General features: G+C 55.2%; 6 protein-coding genes across 6 annotated transcripts; 3 read left to right on the top strand and 3 right to left on the bottom strand.

The window, feature by feature from the left end:
* Window positions 1–138: 138 nt before the first annotated feature.
* M421DRAFT_62135 (uncharacterized protein) lies at window positions 139–1,385 on the top strand (the record flags this gene model as incomplete). Its single annotated transcript, XM_033595944.1, has 3 exons — window positions 139–418; window positions 525–1,120; window positions 1,170–1,385. 3 exons carry the CDS (start codon window positions 139–141, stop codon window positions 1,383–1,385), a joined length of 1,092 nt encoding a protein of 363 aa, XP_033449176.1.
* Window positions 1,386–3,941: 2,556 nt separating this feature from the next.
* M421DRAFT_92051 (uncharacterized protein) lies at window positions 3,942–4,652 on the bottom strand (the record flags this gene model as incomplete). The annotated part of the gene is made up of 1 exon (XM_033598001.1): window positions 3,942–4,652. One exon carries the CDS (start codon window positions 4,650–4,652, stop codon window positions 3,942–3,944), a length of 711 nt encoding a protein of 236 aa, XP_033449175.1.
* A 77-nt stretch (window positions 4,653–4,729) lies between these two features.
* M421DRAFT_390802 (uncharacterized protein) lies at window positions 4,730–6,033 on the top strand (the record flags this gene model as incomplete). The annotated part of the gene is made up of 2 exons (XM_033589993.1): window positions 4,730–5,331; window positions 5,389–6,033. Exons 1-2 carry the CDS (start codon window positions 5,137–5,139, stop codon window positions 6,031–6,033), a joined length of 840 nt encoding a protein of 279 aa, XP_033449174.1. The 5' UTR covers window positions 4,730–5,136.
* A 478-nt stretch (window positions 6,034–6,511) lies between these two features.
* M421DRAFT_4756 (Img2-domain-containing protein) lies at window positions 6,512–7,051 on the bottom strand (the record flags this gene model as incomplete). Its single annotated transcript, XM_033594720.1, has 1 exon — window positions 6,512–7,051. One exon carries the CDS (start codon window positions 7,049–7,051, stop codon window positions 6,512–6,514), a length of 540 nt encoding a protein of 179 aa, XP_033449173.1.
* Window positions 7,052–7,275: 224 nt separating this feature from the next.
* On the top strand, window positions 7,276–8,726 carry M421DRAFT_92049 (eukaryotic translation initiation factor 3 subunit E; the record flags this gene model as incomplete). Its single annotated transcript, XM_033598000.1, has 3 exons — window positions 7,276–7,776; window positions 7,825–8,420; window positions 8,513–8,726. 3 exons carry the CDS (start codon window positions 7,276–7,278, stop codon window positions 8,724–8,726), a joined length of 1,311 nt encoding a protein of 436 aa, XP_033449172.1.
* A 713-nt stretch (window positions 8,727–9,439) lies between these two features.
* M421DRAFT_4754 (uncharacterized protein) lies at window positions 9,440–11,308 on the bottom strand (the record flags this gene model as incomplete). Its single annotated transcript, XM_033594719.1, has 2 exons — window positions 9,440–11,166; window positions 11,242–11,308. 2 exons carry the CDS (start codon window positions 11,306–11,308, stop codon window positions 9,440–9,442), a joined length of 1,794 nt encoding a protein of 597 aa, XP_033449171.1.
* Between the last annotated feature and the right edge of the window lie 1,352 nt (window positions 11,309–12,660).

Genomic DNA, 12,660 nt, shown 5'->3' with positions numbered 1-12,660 from the left:
GCCTACCGCAAACACGGTGTTGACTCTGGGTCAAGCCAGCTGTGGGGTCGCAGACGGTTGTGTATTGTTTGCGCTAGATGAGGCGCGCCTGCCTTTTATGTGCTGCGCCTTCCCTGGGTCCGCACTTCGTTCGATAAGATGTCAGCTGCACGCACCCGCCAGGATTCGACCATGGAGGATCTGGAGCAAAAGCTGGCTGCCACCATAGCACGTGGGTTCGACAGCAACGGCCAGCCATGTGAAGGCTTCTACAACCTCACGCGACGTATGGAGAATGAAGAGGATGAGCAATTTGATGTTGACCACACTATTCAAGACTTTCTGGCATACAAGGCAACAAGTGCTGTGTTCGAGTGGCATGGCAGGACTGATAAATGGGACTCTGACCTGCCCAACGCGCTCGTCACGATGACTGCTGGTGAGTGGTATTGTCATAGTGGACCATTGTGTGGGTACTGACATTCCAGAATGGAGATCGTTCCTTTCACAGAAGCATCAAGGTCGAAAGCTGGGGAATGTGGCAGCTTTTCGATCACGACTGTTGCAATTTGTTCTCTTGTTGACCCATCGGTATCACCCAACGCAAACATGGACCAACGGAGACTCTCTGCGGAAGCTACGGCAGCAAAACATGGCTCGTATGACAATATGGTCACGTTCGCATGGTCTCGAGAAGACCTCTTCAACCGCGAGTCGAATCCTGGACGACGGAGTGATTGCATCTGCCCGCCAGCATCGAGCTTCAGAACTAGCTCTGCCTTCGACTGTTCGCCTGAACCAGTTCAGCAACCCAGACCGGCCTGCACTTGACCAGCTACTGCCTTTGTTCATCGAGCTTACAGCTGCACGTACCTGTCTCGGTGACGAATGGGAACCTACATCTGACTGGTTTGACTTGGCTGGTCAATTTATGCTGCAAGCTGTTATCGATCAGTACGTGACGAACGGTCATTGTTCTGCTGAATGCCTAACAGCAATATTCGCGTTCGGTGACCCGGGTGCCAAGCTTGGGAGCGAGGGATCCGATGTTACGGCCATGCGCAGCTTGTTCTGTACTGGCGATAGCTCGCGGACAGAGCTACCAGAGTGGAAAAGGATAAGAGCCATTTATATCAAAACAGTGAGTCCACGTGCTAGATCCGGTGAAGGTATTTGGCTGACTCTTTTAGGCGAACGGTGTCTACCCTTTGCTCCAGAATGGTGAGGACCCGTACCCATACGTGAAGTTTGAGAGCAGCCTTCTCTCGTTTCTACAGCACCTGCATGAGAGCGCAGCCAAGCCTGATATGGTACAAGTGGAAGAGGGCCATATCAATGTAGACGGCAACGAGCTGTCAGAGGCCGAGTCCAAGGAGGTTATCAGCCGTATGAGGCTTGACGCGTAAGCCTTTGACCGGATCGGTATCCGGCTTCATCACCTGTTACGTGCGCGGTTCTTGCACGGTTTCTTGTCAATCATTACATATACCCGTATCGCGATATCTTGCCCAATGTATCCTTCGTCTTCAATATTGACTTGTCAAAGATCAGCTGGGCGGTCCGGACCAAATTTTTTCCAGAAGGATGGGTTTTAAAAATTGCGCGTACAGACAATTTCGTCATCTACTCTTCATCAATACCCTATCTGTTTCGTTCCCAGCTCTCGAACCTATCCATTCAGCTTAGCCCTTTACCCTCGTGGTCATCTTCCCAATAATCCTTCAGGTCTTCGCCGTACCTCTCGCTCGCAATGCTCTAAAACACATTACGCAGCTCAAAACCAGGCCTCCAATGCCAGCTCGCCACCACATCTTTCGGTAGCTCTTTTGATCACCCCTGGATACCCCCAAAGCGCTTTCTTGCCCGGCGCCGCGTACGCAATGCCCCAGGCCAACGCTGAGCTTGAATTCAGATCAAATGCCGTTGCAGGATCGACATCCTTGTATGCCATTTCTCCTGGTAGACTGCTGATACTGAATGGACATCAGAGCGCAAGATCTTTCAGTCTGGGCATGGCCAATGTGGCTCTGTCAATTGCAGTGAGAAACATGGTAAGTGTCTCGTCATTAGGCTTCGTGCGGTACCGGCAGATGATACAATCAGCTTGGTGATTATACCAGAAGTCCGCTGCTGCACCTTCATCTGCCCTGTCCTGATCTGTGGTGACGACAAGCGGGTAGGCATTTGAAAGATCAAGTGCATAGTTCTCAGCAGCACCTGTACCCTGGATATATTTTCCGGTATCTTTCCATACTCGTCAAATACTTCAATAAATGCATATACGCAGGCGCTTCGGAAACAGGGCATATCGTTTGGATTAGGACAAGGCTGAGAGAAGTTCCAAGCATACGCGTCAACTAGAGTCTCCGCCTCAGCCCAATGGAAAGGTTTCTACCAAATACAAAGGAAGGTTGAGGTGGTGCAGCTGGAACAGTTGCTTCATGGCGATGTCTTTGGTAGTGGGACCTATAACTAGTACACTAGTAAGGCTGTCGCCGATGAGAAGCTGCTTTGGGATTTGTGGGCCTCATGTGAACAGTGAGTATTGTACGAGAACTTGCTTGAGTAGACAGCTTTGTTACGTCTGTTCAGAACCCCAGCTTTAAGGCAGGCCACTTGAATATGTTCGCGATGTGCACAAAGGACGTCAGAAAATTCGGGAAGGTCAAAGAGTTGCGGATTCTTGCAGCTACCGTTGATTGTCTTGGTATGCAGTCTTGGTTTGAGGCTTGGTTCATGAGGGCCGAACGCATTTCCAAGACTCTCCATTTGTCATCCTTCTCGATGACCACCTTTCACTCCTGTCCCATACTCTTGTATGGTGATCGAATGTTTGGCTATCTCAAGATTCAAAAGTCTCTTGGATGCGTACCAGTTCTGTCTGTTGAGTCCTCGACAGCTTACAGTCAGCGTTGAGCTAACTTGAATGAGATCACTCCACCGCGGAGTCCTTTGAGACCTCCAGGTAGGCAGCGAGACCGTTTGTGGCAAAGCCAATTCGAGACTGATTGGTTACTTTGCGTCTCAGAGCTACGGAGTACGGCAAGGAAACCTTTTGGCAGGTACCGGTATATTACATAGGTTGCCAGCGTTTCCGATCCGACATCGGTCTATATGCCCACGATGAGTCTCTTTAGACAGTATTTGTCTGGAATACCACTGTAGATCACTTTGACTACGGATGTATAAGGTACAATCGGTATTCTGTCTTGACATCCACGTGTGGACCCGAGCTGGAAAACAGCCTTGACAGCCTCGTCCTTAGCTGTTACATCTTGCAATTTTTCTGCAAGTATGTAAAGCCTGAAAAGCTGCAAGTATTCCTCGTTTATCTGGACCGTGAACGCCTCAAGCGTCATTGTGGAGAGCTCTCTTTCGTCGAGAGAGGTGATGGGAAGCTGATTATTGTAGACGTGATTGAGATACAAGGCGAAAGTTTCGGGATCATCCTCAGTCAGGTCGATGGTGCGGGTATTTTGCCTCTGCCCATCTTCCGTTCATCGTGCAGCGAAAGTACTCGTGGCGAGCAGTGAGGAAAGACTCGTGGATGAGGAAGGGTTTGCAAGTAGTGGCGGGTCCGACTCGAATCATTAACGTGGAGGAAGGATCGAAGCTGTGAAGTGAGTCAGCATCGAGTCGGAGGTGCTGATTGCGTCTAGGCTCCGAACGTACCTTATTGCGCTGCTCTGCGACACGCGCGTCGACTTGACTGGGATCGCCATGACCAACAGTTGTGAGGGGGTAACGAGGAGATATGCGATGAAAGTTGAAGGAGATTAGGAAGCGCAGAAGAAGACAGCAAAAGTTTGTGAGTACCGCCCGACTCGGCTTTTGTGGCAAGTGAAGGTGAAGAAGAGATTTAAGGGTTGCGTGCACCAATGCTAATATTTGCAATAAATCAATACGTAAACAGACATAATGCTTCAGGCACGTCGAAAGTTTTTTCAACAGCTGGGTCAGAGTCAGACTGGGGTCACAACTGGAGCGTCCTGGCTTCCTGCTGCGGTCTCTGCCTCTATATAGTGAAATGACCACAAACATTGAGTCAATACTCTAGAAAAGATGCGGTGCTTCTCCAACACTAAGCCAAGATCATTCAGGAAGTCTTTGGGCAACTGCGACGCTCTCTCTAGTACATACAGCAGAGACTTATGAGCCCATGAATCAACTAACAAACGCCCAATGGGGCGTCCTGGGGGAGTACTGTCGAAGGTGAGCATGATTACTAGAGCGGAAGGGGTCGGTGCCAAGTACCCGTTATGTACATGAACAAATGCATCTGTCACAGCATTTCTCGCGGTGATGTCCTGCAGTCGCTCTGCAAGAACATAGACGCGGGCCAGCTGGTAGAGCTCTTCCCTGAGGAAACGGATAGCTGCTGATCTTTGCATCGCGCCTAGCTCTTGTCTGCTTTTCTGCACCGTTGGTAATCGCCCAGTGCAGAGGTGGTTGAGATACAACGCGAAGACAGCTGGTTCCTCATGAGTCAATGGAACGACGCGAGTTGTTGCCTCATTCCAGTTGCTGTTCAAAGCACGCTTGGAGTACTCAGAACGTGATGTGAGAAAGGATTCGTGGACTGCGAAGCTCTCGGTCTTGAGGCCGCTGCCCCCCTGGACTGTCAACATGCTCGACTGACTGAATGTGTAGCGTATTAAGGATGTTTTCGGCATGCTAAAGGGGTGATTCACTTCATATTGCTAGCTTGCGAGGCGCGCAATGGCCTTCTTGGAGTTGCTGTGGTTGATGCGTGTAGTAGGACTGCCAGAATAAGAGTATGTGCGCACCTTTTATGGAGATGGGACACATCAGCAGGGCAGAGTAAGTGGAGGACAGGTACCCATCCCTGTGGTGACCACAACAAATAGAAGGCCTTCGCCTTCACCGCACGTGTCTCATTTCGGCAGCCGCGAATCGTCTCGTGCCTGCCCTCAAAAGCTTTCCCTCTCTACTCTCTCCACCACCTATGACACCAAACACCAACACCTTTCGCAACAATCACAACAATCACAACAATCACAACAATCACAACAATCACAACAATCACAACAATCACAACAATCACAACAATCACAACAATCACAACAGTCACAACAATCACAACAGTCACAACAATCACAACAGTCACAACAATCACAACGCCGATAAGCCAACACCATGTTGCTCACTTCTCTTACCAAGCTCGTCCCTCTTATCTCCCTCGCAGTGACAGTCACTGCCATCCCAGCCCGACCTTCAGCCCTCGACAACGCCGTTGTCCGTGACTGCGAATCCGACTTCGCGCGCTGCACGCGCCTGCGAATAAGTCTCGACTACTGCCGCGCGCTTATGTGCAACTCTTACAACAGCGAGGTGATTAGCACCTTGTACCCTCCCTCATCCCTGCGCAGCGATCTAACGAGGGTCTAGTGTAAGCCATGCCAGGCTGACGCCTTCCCTGGCGTCACCGACCACACCGTCACTCAGCTCACCAACGACAACACCGCTGTCGAAGTGCAGGTCTTGGACAGCCGTGCAGGTGCGAAGCCTCCCAAAAATTATTGCATCGTCATCTGCACGCACGCCTACTGCGGTCTCCTCTGCACAAACCCCAGCCGCCCACCCTCTGCCGTAGTCGACGACGCCGAGGTCGCCACTAACATTGACACTGCAGACCTCTTGGACCTCACTGACGCGCAGCCTGACAAGCTCGGCGTGCCCCTCAAAGAGGGTATGACCACCGTCATCACTACCGTGGGCACGAAGGACAACAAGCGCGAGAAGGACTGCATGTGGGTCTGCAGCGGCAAGGTCAACTGTCGCCAGGTCTGCTGGGCCACGAGCGATGTCAAGGGCGCACTCATCGAGGACATCGGTTCTCTGCCCGAAGGCGAGGCTGTCGATGGCATGGGCGACTGCGAGGTCGTGGACAAGGGCGGTGTGGGTCCACTCATGGTCTGCCAGGTTCCTGAGGTCGCTGGCGGCGACGCGCTCGCTGCTGGCGACGTGGACCCTAACCATTGCTTGATCGTCTGGATGAGAGGCATGCCGCAGATTACCTGCCATCAGGTGTAGATGCGCCCACGGAGGACGACTTGCATCCTGAGGATGCAAAGCTGAAGACACAATATTGGGCGGCTACTCTGGCGAAATGAGTTCGGACTGGTCGATTGCGATGAGTACGTCGGAGGCGGATGACGATTCTTGGAGGTATCTGGGTGTCACCTGGAAGCTCCCACGGGATCTATGGTACACTGATAGCACTACAGCCACATGCCGGCCATAGTCCGCGTATGTCAGTAAAAGCGAGATAGTAGTCAAGTCGACTGAGGCTAGGCTCCAATGATCCAAACTTGGTGGCATGTGTGATGTTCCTTCCTATACAGCGCCTTCGATGCCAAATGCCGACGGTGCAGTGCCAAACGTAGCTCTTGTACATGTAATATAACAACGGCTCGCCTCTCCGAGCCAGAACCATCCATGTCACGGGCGAGAGGAGACGCTGGTGGTGCTCCCCAAGTCTCATCCTTCATATTTCCTTCCAAGCAAACGTCTAGAACCCCCTTGCGCTCAGAAAGTCGGCCACCGTCTCCTTGTGATGCCCCTTGACAATGACCTGCTGGGTCAGGGTGTTGATCTTGACGTCCTCGTCCTTCTTCGCCAACCATGACCTCAGCTCGTCCCGCAGCGCCTGCAGGTCGCCTGTGACCTTCCGTACTGTGGTCAAGTGCAGATTCCCACCGCGCTTGTAGTCTGTGTAGACGGGCAGGTTCCTGTTTGCCGACCGGGCGATGTGATATCTGGGCGGCGAGAGCGGCATCTGGGGTTCTGTGGCTGGTGTGAAGGGGACGGTCCGCCTGGCTTTCGCTGCGTCCTTGAGCAGCTTCGACTTTGACGGGGGGCTCGTGTGCGCAGGGCGCAGAGGGTCTTCGGCGCCCGGCTGCGCGCTGTCAGACTCTGTGACGGCCTCGACGGCGGCCAGGTCGGCGGCGCGCACGCTGGAGGATGTGAGCGAGGGCGGCGCGGTGCTGTATCGGGCGGCGCAGCGGTATGCGGCGGGCCTCGGGGCGGCGAAGGCGCGCAGGAGCGACATGGCGGGCTGCATTCTGGAGTGGTGGTGGTGGCTGCTGCGCTCGTCGCGTCGCTGGTCCGCACTGCAACACCAAAAGCTAGCGCTCGCAGGGGTGCTCGCTACGCACAGTCACCAAATTTCCTCCGCGACCCCACCACCACCACCGCCGCCCACACAGCGCCGCCAGCCCTCGCACCCGCGCCCGCCAGACCGCCGCGACGCAAGCCACCACCCATTTGCCCACCATGGCCGACGCAGCGCCCGCCCCCGGCTCCGTCGCCGAGCAGCACAGCCTGCTGCCGAAGCTCATGCCCAACCTCGACCGCCACCTGCTGTTCCCGCTGCTCAACTTCAGCAGCGACGAGGACGCCGAGCAGACGCCCGAGCAGAAGCAGCTGCTGCTGGCGCTGCTTAGCCCGACCAACATGACCGACTTCGTCGGCCAGCTGCACCAGGAGGTGCACGACCTCGACGAGGTGCCCGCCGAGTTCACCGCCAAGCGCGAGCAGGTGCTGAGCAAGCGCGACGAGCTCGAGGCTGCGACCGCCAAGATCTCGCAGCTGCTGGATGACGAGAGCGTCGTCACCAACCTGCGCTCCGACAAGGCGCAGAACCTGCAGTACCTGAAGGACAGCCACGGCGTCACCCTCGACGACGTGAACCGCCTATACGAGTTCGGCCAATTCCAGTACAGCAGCGGCGCCTACCCGCACGCCGCCGAGCTGCTGTACCGCTTCCGCGTCCTGGTACGATGACCGCGCGACACGTGCCGAAACCAATGCTAATCCGCGCAGACCACCGACAACGACCGCGAGCGCGAGGCCACCTGGGGCAAGCTGGCCTGCGAGATCCTGTCAGTCAATTGGGAGGCCGCCATCGAGGAGATCAACAAGATCAAGGAGCTGATCGACACGCGCCTGTTCAGCAACCCGCTGGCCCAGCTGCAGCACCGCACCTGGCTGATCCACTGGTCGCTGTTCCCCCTCTTCAACGACGACTCCGCCCGTGAGTCGCTCACCGACATGTTCTTCTCCCCCGCCTACATCAACACCATCCAGACAAACTGCCCGTGGATCCTGCGCTACCTGGCCGCCGCCGTCATCACCGGCCGCAACCGCGCCCGCAACTCGAACCAGTACCAGCGCCAGCTCAAGGACCTGATCCGCATCGTCAGGCAGGAGGGCTATGAGTACACCGACCCCGTCACCGACTTCATCAAGGCCCTGTACATCGACTTTGACTTTGAGGAGGCCCAGAAGAAGCTCAGCGAGACCGAGGAGATTCTCAAGAACGACTTCTTCTTGCTCGGTGCTGCCGACACATTTGTCGATGCCGCGAGGCATTTGATTTCCGAGAGCTACTGCAAGATCCACCAGAGGATTGACATCAAGTAAGTCGATCGAGCGTGCGAGTGCCGCCCGTGGCGAGGCACTATACAGCAGAATCGGAAAGGAATGTTACACAAATGCTAACCCCTTCTAGGGACCTCTCTACACGCCTCGGCCTGTCGCAAGACGAGGGCGAGAAGTGGATCGTCAACCTGATCCGCGACACACGCGTCGACGCCAAGATCGACTACCAGGCCGGCACAGTCGTTATGAACCACCCGCCACAGAGCGTCTACCAACAGGTCATCGAGCGGACAAAGGGTGGCTTCTTCAGAACACAGGTCCTGAGCGCCGCGGTAGCGAAGTGAGCGTAGGATACAAGGGACGATAGAATACCACCTGATGTGGAGGAGGCAGCAGGCTCCGACTCTAGAGGACGACTCTGGAGGGTGATATATGTTGAAGGAAGACCTGCGGATACGGCGGATTGATGCAAAAGTCAGGCGTTTGGGCTGCTTCCGAGATCATGACGAGCTGTGAGCAATGGGAAAAGTCCACATACTGCATGGCCACGGGCGTCTGTATGAGCCTCGCGGCTCTTTATCTTTCTGGATGCTGGGATGCAGCAAGAGCTGTACTATAGAGATGAATGAGACAGAACGAATCACGCACAACGAACGACCCAACGCTATCTCCTCGCCGCTGACGAGGACGTGTCAAGGACTCCAGAGGCCCCTGAGCCGCATCACGAGCAGCGCTGAACAGAGCGAGACGCATGTAGCGTATGTATTTGTATTCGACTCTACTGACCACAAACCCCGCAAACCACCCACCGAACCCCCTGGCGCTCTTGAGACGCCCAAATCGAAGCGCAGTATGAAACAAGTAACTAGAAGAGTAGCACAGCCGTCTAGAAGGACCGTCGAGAAAGAAAGAAAAAAAAACCCGAGACAGACTCGGCACAGTCGCGCAGCGTGACATCGCCACGACCCACCCATCTCACGTCGCCCAGCTATCATCCAGCGGCGTGTGCACGGATCCGCGCTCCGCCATGCAGTCACAGAAACCACATCTGCACCATCTACGCCGCGTCAGCAGTCCGTCCCATAGCACCGCCGAGGATGGGGAAACTCACTGCGCTCTTCTTCTCTGACGCGTCCTGCGTGACACCTGACACACCGTCCGCCCTCATATCCTCGGCGATGCCGCCGTTGTCGACGCGGTTCTGTCGCGGCGCCAGGCGGTGCATTTTGTTCCGCGCGTGCGGGACAGCATCAACGTCGACGTTGGCTGTATCGGGGAAAGCGGAAGGAGGAGAAGAAGGGGCGGGGGGCCCGTAGTACCCTTCCGTCTCGCTCTCCTTTGCACTGGAGCTGGAGCTGCTGACGAGCGTGCTGAAGGTGGAGGGCGTGGGTGTAGACGTCGGCAGGTCCCAGGAGGAGAATGTGCCGTCTGTGAATGTCGAGGGTGGGGGGAGCGGCGTGTACGGCGGGTAGACTGGGGGTGTAGATGTGGGTGTCGAAGTCGGCGGGCCCCACGACGAGAACGTGCCGTCTGTGAAGGAACGAGTGGGTGGAGCGTATGCGCTCTTTGTGCTCGAGCCGAAGGACGTCGGGACTGCGTCGGACAGGGTGTTTGTCGTCTGCACTGCGCTCGAGCTCGAGGATGCGGGCGTGGATTGGGAGGGAGGCAGGAAGGGTGGGGCTGAGCTCGAGGCCGAGAGCGAGGGTGAGAGTGAGGGCGAGGGGGTGAAGACTGGTGGCCAGCTTGGGAAGGAGAAGGAGAGTGATGGGGATGGGCGGGGCGTTGACCGTGTTGATGAGCGCGGGACAGACGAAGGTGTGGGGATGCTGAAGGTGAAGCTGGAGCCGGATGGGAACTCGAAGGTGATGGATGACGGGACGTCGGGGACTGACGATGAGTAAGAGGAGTAGTAGATGGGTGTTGAAGTGGGTGTTGGTGTTGTCAGGTAGCTCGAGGATTCTGACGGGGTGTAGGAGGAGTAGGTGTAGGAGGGCCAGGTGTAGGACCAGCTTGTGCTTGATGATGGAGTGGGGGTGGACTCGGTGCTGGTGTCGGTCGGCAAGGTGAATGTGTTAGTCGGAGTTGAGCTTGTCGTGTTCCAGCTTGGCGTGCTAGATGGCGCTGGAGGACCGTAGTAGCCACTTGAGGTCGTTGTGTTGGAGGGAGACGTGGGCGTTGAGGAAGCAGGCGGTGCGGTGCCCGTACCCCAGCTATAGGTTGAGCTAGTACCGTTACCATACGGTGGCGTAGTGGACGGCAGGTACGAGGAAGAAGGCCCAGTGGACAGCGACACTCCAGTCGACAGGGAGACGCCAGTCGAGAAGCTGATGGGAGGGCCGAACCGGGAAGTCGAAGTATCAACTCCGAAGCTGACCGAGGTGGCATCCGTGAAGGTACCAGTGGTCGGTCGGGGTGTGCTGGAAGGCGAGAGGTTAGTACACCAGATCAACCCTTCATTGGTGAGCTTGCAGGAAGTGGCAGTCACTGACTTTGTGCTCGTAACGACAGGTATGGAGGACGAGGGCGTGACTGTAATCACGATGCTACTGGTGACAACAACGGTGCTGCGGATGGTAGTCGAGTTCCACAGCCCTGAGGACACTGGAACTGTGGAGTTGGCAGGGCTGCTCGACAACGGGATGCCCGTCGAAGACGGGATTCCAGTTGGTGGGAAGGACAATGTTGGAGGCGGAAAGTCCTCGCTGAAGGTGCTACTGGCAACTGGCGGAGAATATGGAGGTGGAGGCGCATAGTATTGGCGAGGGTGAACATGCGGGAAGCGCACTGTTGATCATGGTCAGTCAGGTTATGCGAAGCAGATGAGGCTCTCGTTAAGCTCGAGAGTCAATGTCAACTTACACGGCGTACGCTCAGCAGTAGTCAACACAACGGCAGTAGCCAGGAGCATGCAAGTAGCGAGCTTCATTTTGAATGATGGTTGTTCTTGTCTGAAGAGAGTCGAGAAACGAGTGTCAAAAACGAGAGAAAGTGTCAGCGGACACACCTGCAGCGGAGAGGCTTGGATATTTAGTCTCCCTCGAAGCAGTCTTTATATATTTATATACAGCCAGCGATCGAGCATTATGGTAGTCTGGTCAAGGCCTCGACCGATGGTCTCGCACTGTGTGCAGTCTTCCGTCGGGCTCGTACACAAGGTCACAACGCGGGATCGTGCTTTGGGCTATCGTACACAACCTATCCTGATTAACGGATCTGATGGTGTTGGACACTAAACGGCCTCCGTTTAGCCTTCGCCAGCATTCAGATGCTAATGCCGCAAGCATGTGGTGATGCAGCTATGCAGAGCCGTCTATTGCTGCACTCAAGGATGTTGAAGGATGGAATCTGCTTGGATCCATTTAGTTGGAGGTGTGACGAGTACTCGAAGGTCCAGAAGTCAATCTGCAGAGTGGCAGAGCGATCCGCAAGGACATCTGCAGAAGTTACACAGCAGTACGGTCTGCGCCACCCGTCGTGCATGTGTATACAAGAAGGGAAAGCTTGACGGAATCAAAGAGCAGTATAGCACTCAAGTAACGGCACCTACCACTGTTGAGGGTGGCGATGTCCGCAAGTCTCATGTTCTGGGCAAAGCGTAGTTACAGAGCCATGATCTGATGTTGATCGTCGCCGAGATAGCATACTCCAACAATGTTGCAAGTCGGTCGAATTCATCCCCGAGGTGTGACGAGCACCTGACGAGACACCTGACATGCAGGATGACAGATGCCAATTTCGAGGCCTTCTGCCGGGAGGTAGGCAGTATGCAGCCGTCTTGCGTGCACAGCTGCACAAGATCGAAGTACTACTCCTTTATCGCTGAGACCAAAGTCCGCTCGTCAGGCCCTCATTAAAAAAATTAGATTTACGAGAGGAATTATGGGGGCCGGGCAGAAATGACTGTCCACGACTCGTGCAGGCGGAACGTGTGTGGGCTGTGAGGGTGCGGTATTCGATAGCGTGCGATAGCAGGTTCTCACGCGCTAAGGCTGCACTCATCGACGCACGTTGTGGACGCCTCTAGCGTTTAACGTTCGCCGTATGAAGCTGCGGAGGGAGTTGGGTCTATCGACTCGTAAGTGCAGTCAAGGCGTACTGGTAGGCTTGTGGGCGCACGAATGCAGGTACCAGAGACTGAGCTGCTTTAGGGGCAGTGTTGCACGATTGCTGCGCGATAGGTCGAATAGGCCTCCTGCAGCGCTAGCCTTCCAGGCCATTGAATCTGAGATCTTGATACGGAATAGGTTCGCGTAGATTGGTTTCGATGCGGAAGACCGA

Source organism: Didymella exigua (assembly GCF_010094145.1).
Source record: "Didymella exigua CBS 183.55 unplaced genomic scaffold M421scaffold_12, whole genome shotgun sequence".
NCBI classification, from domain to species: Eukaryota; Fungi; Ascomycota; class Dothideomycetes; order Pleosporales; family Didymellaceae; genus Didymella; species Didymella exigua.
This window is presented reverse-complemented; position numbering and strand designations above follow the sequence as displayed.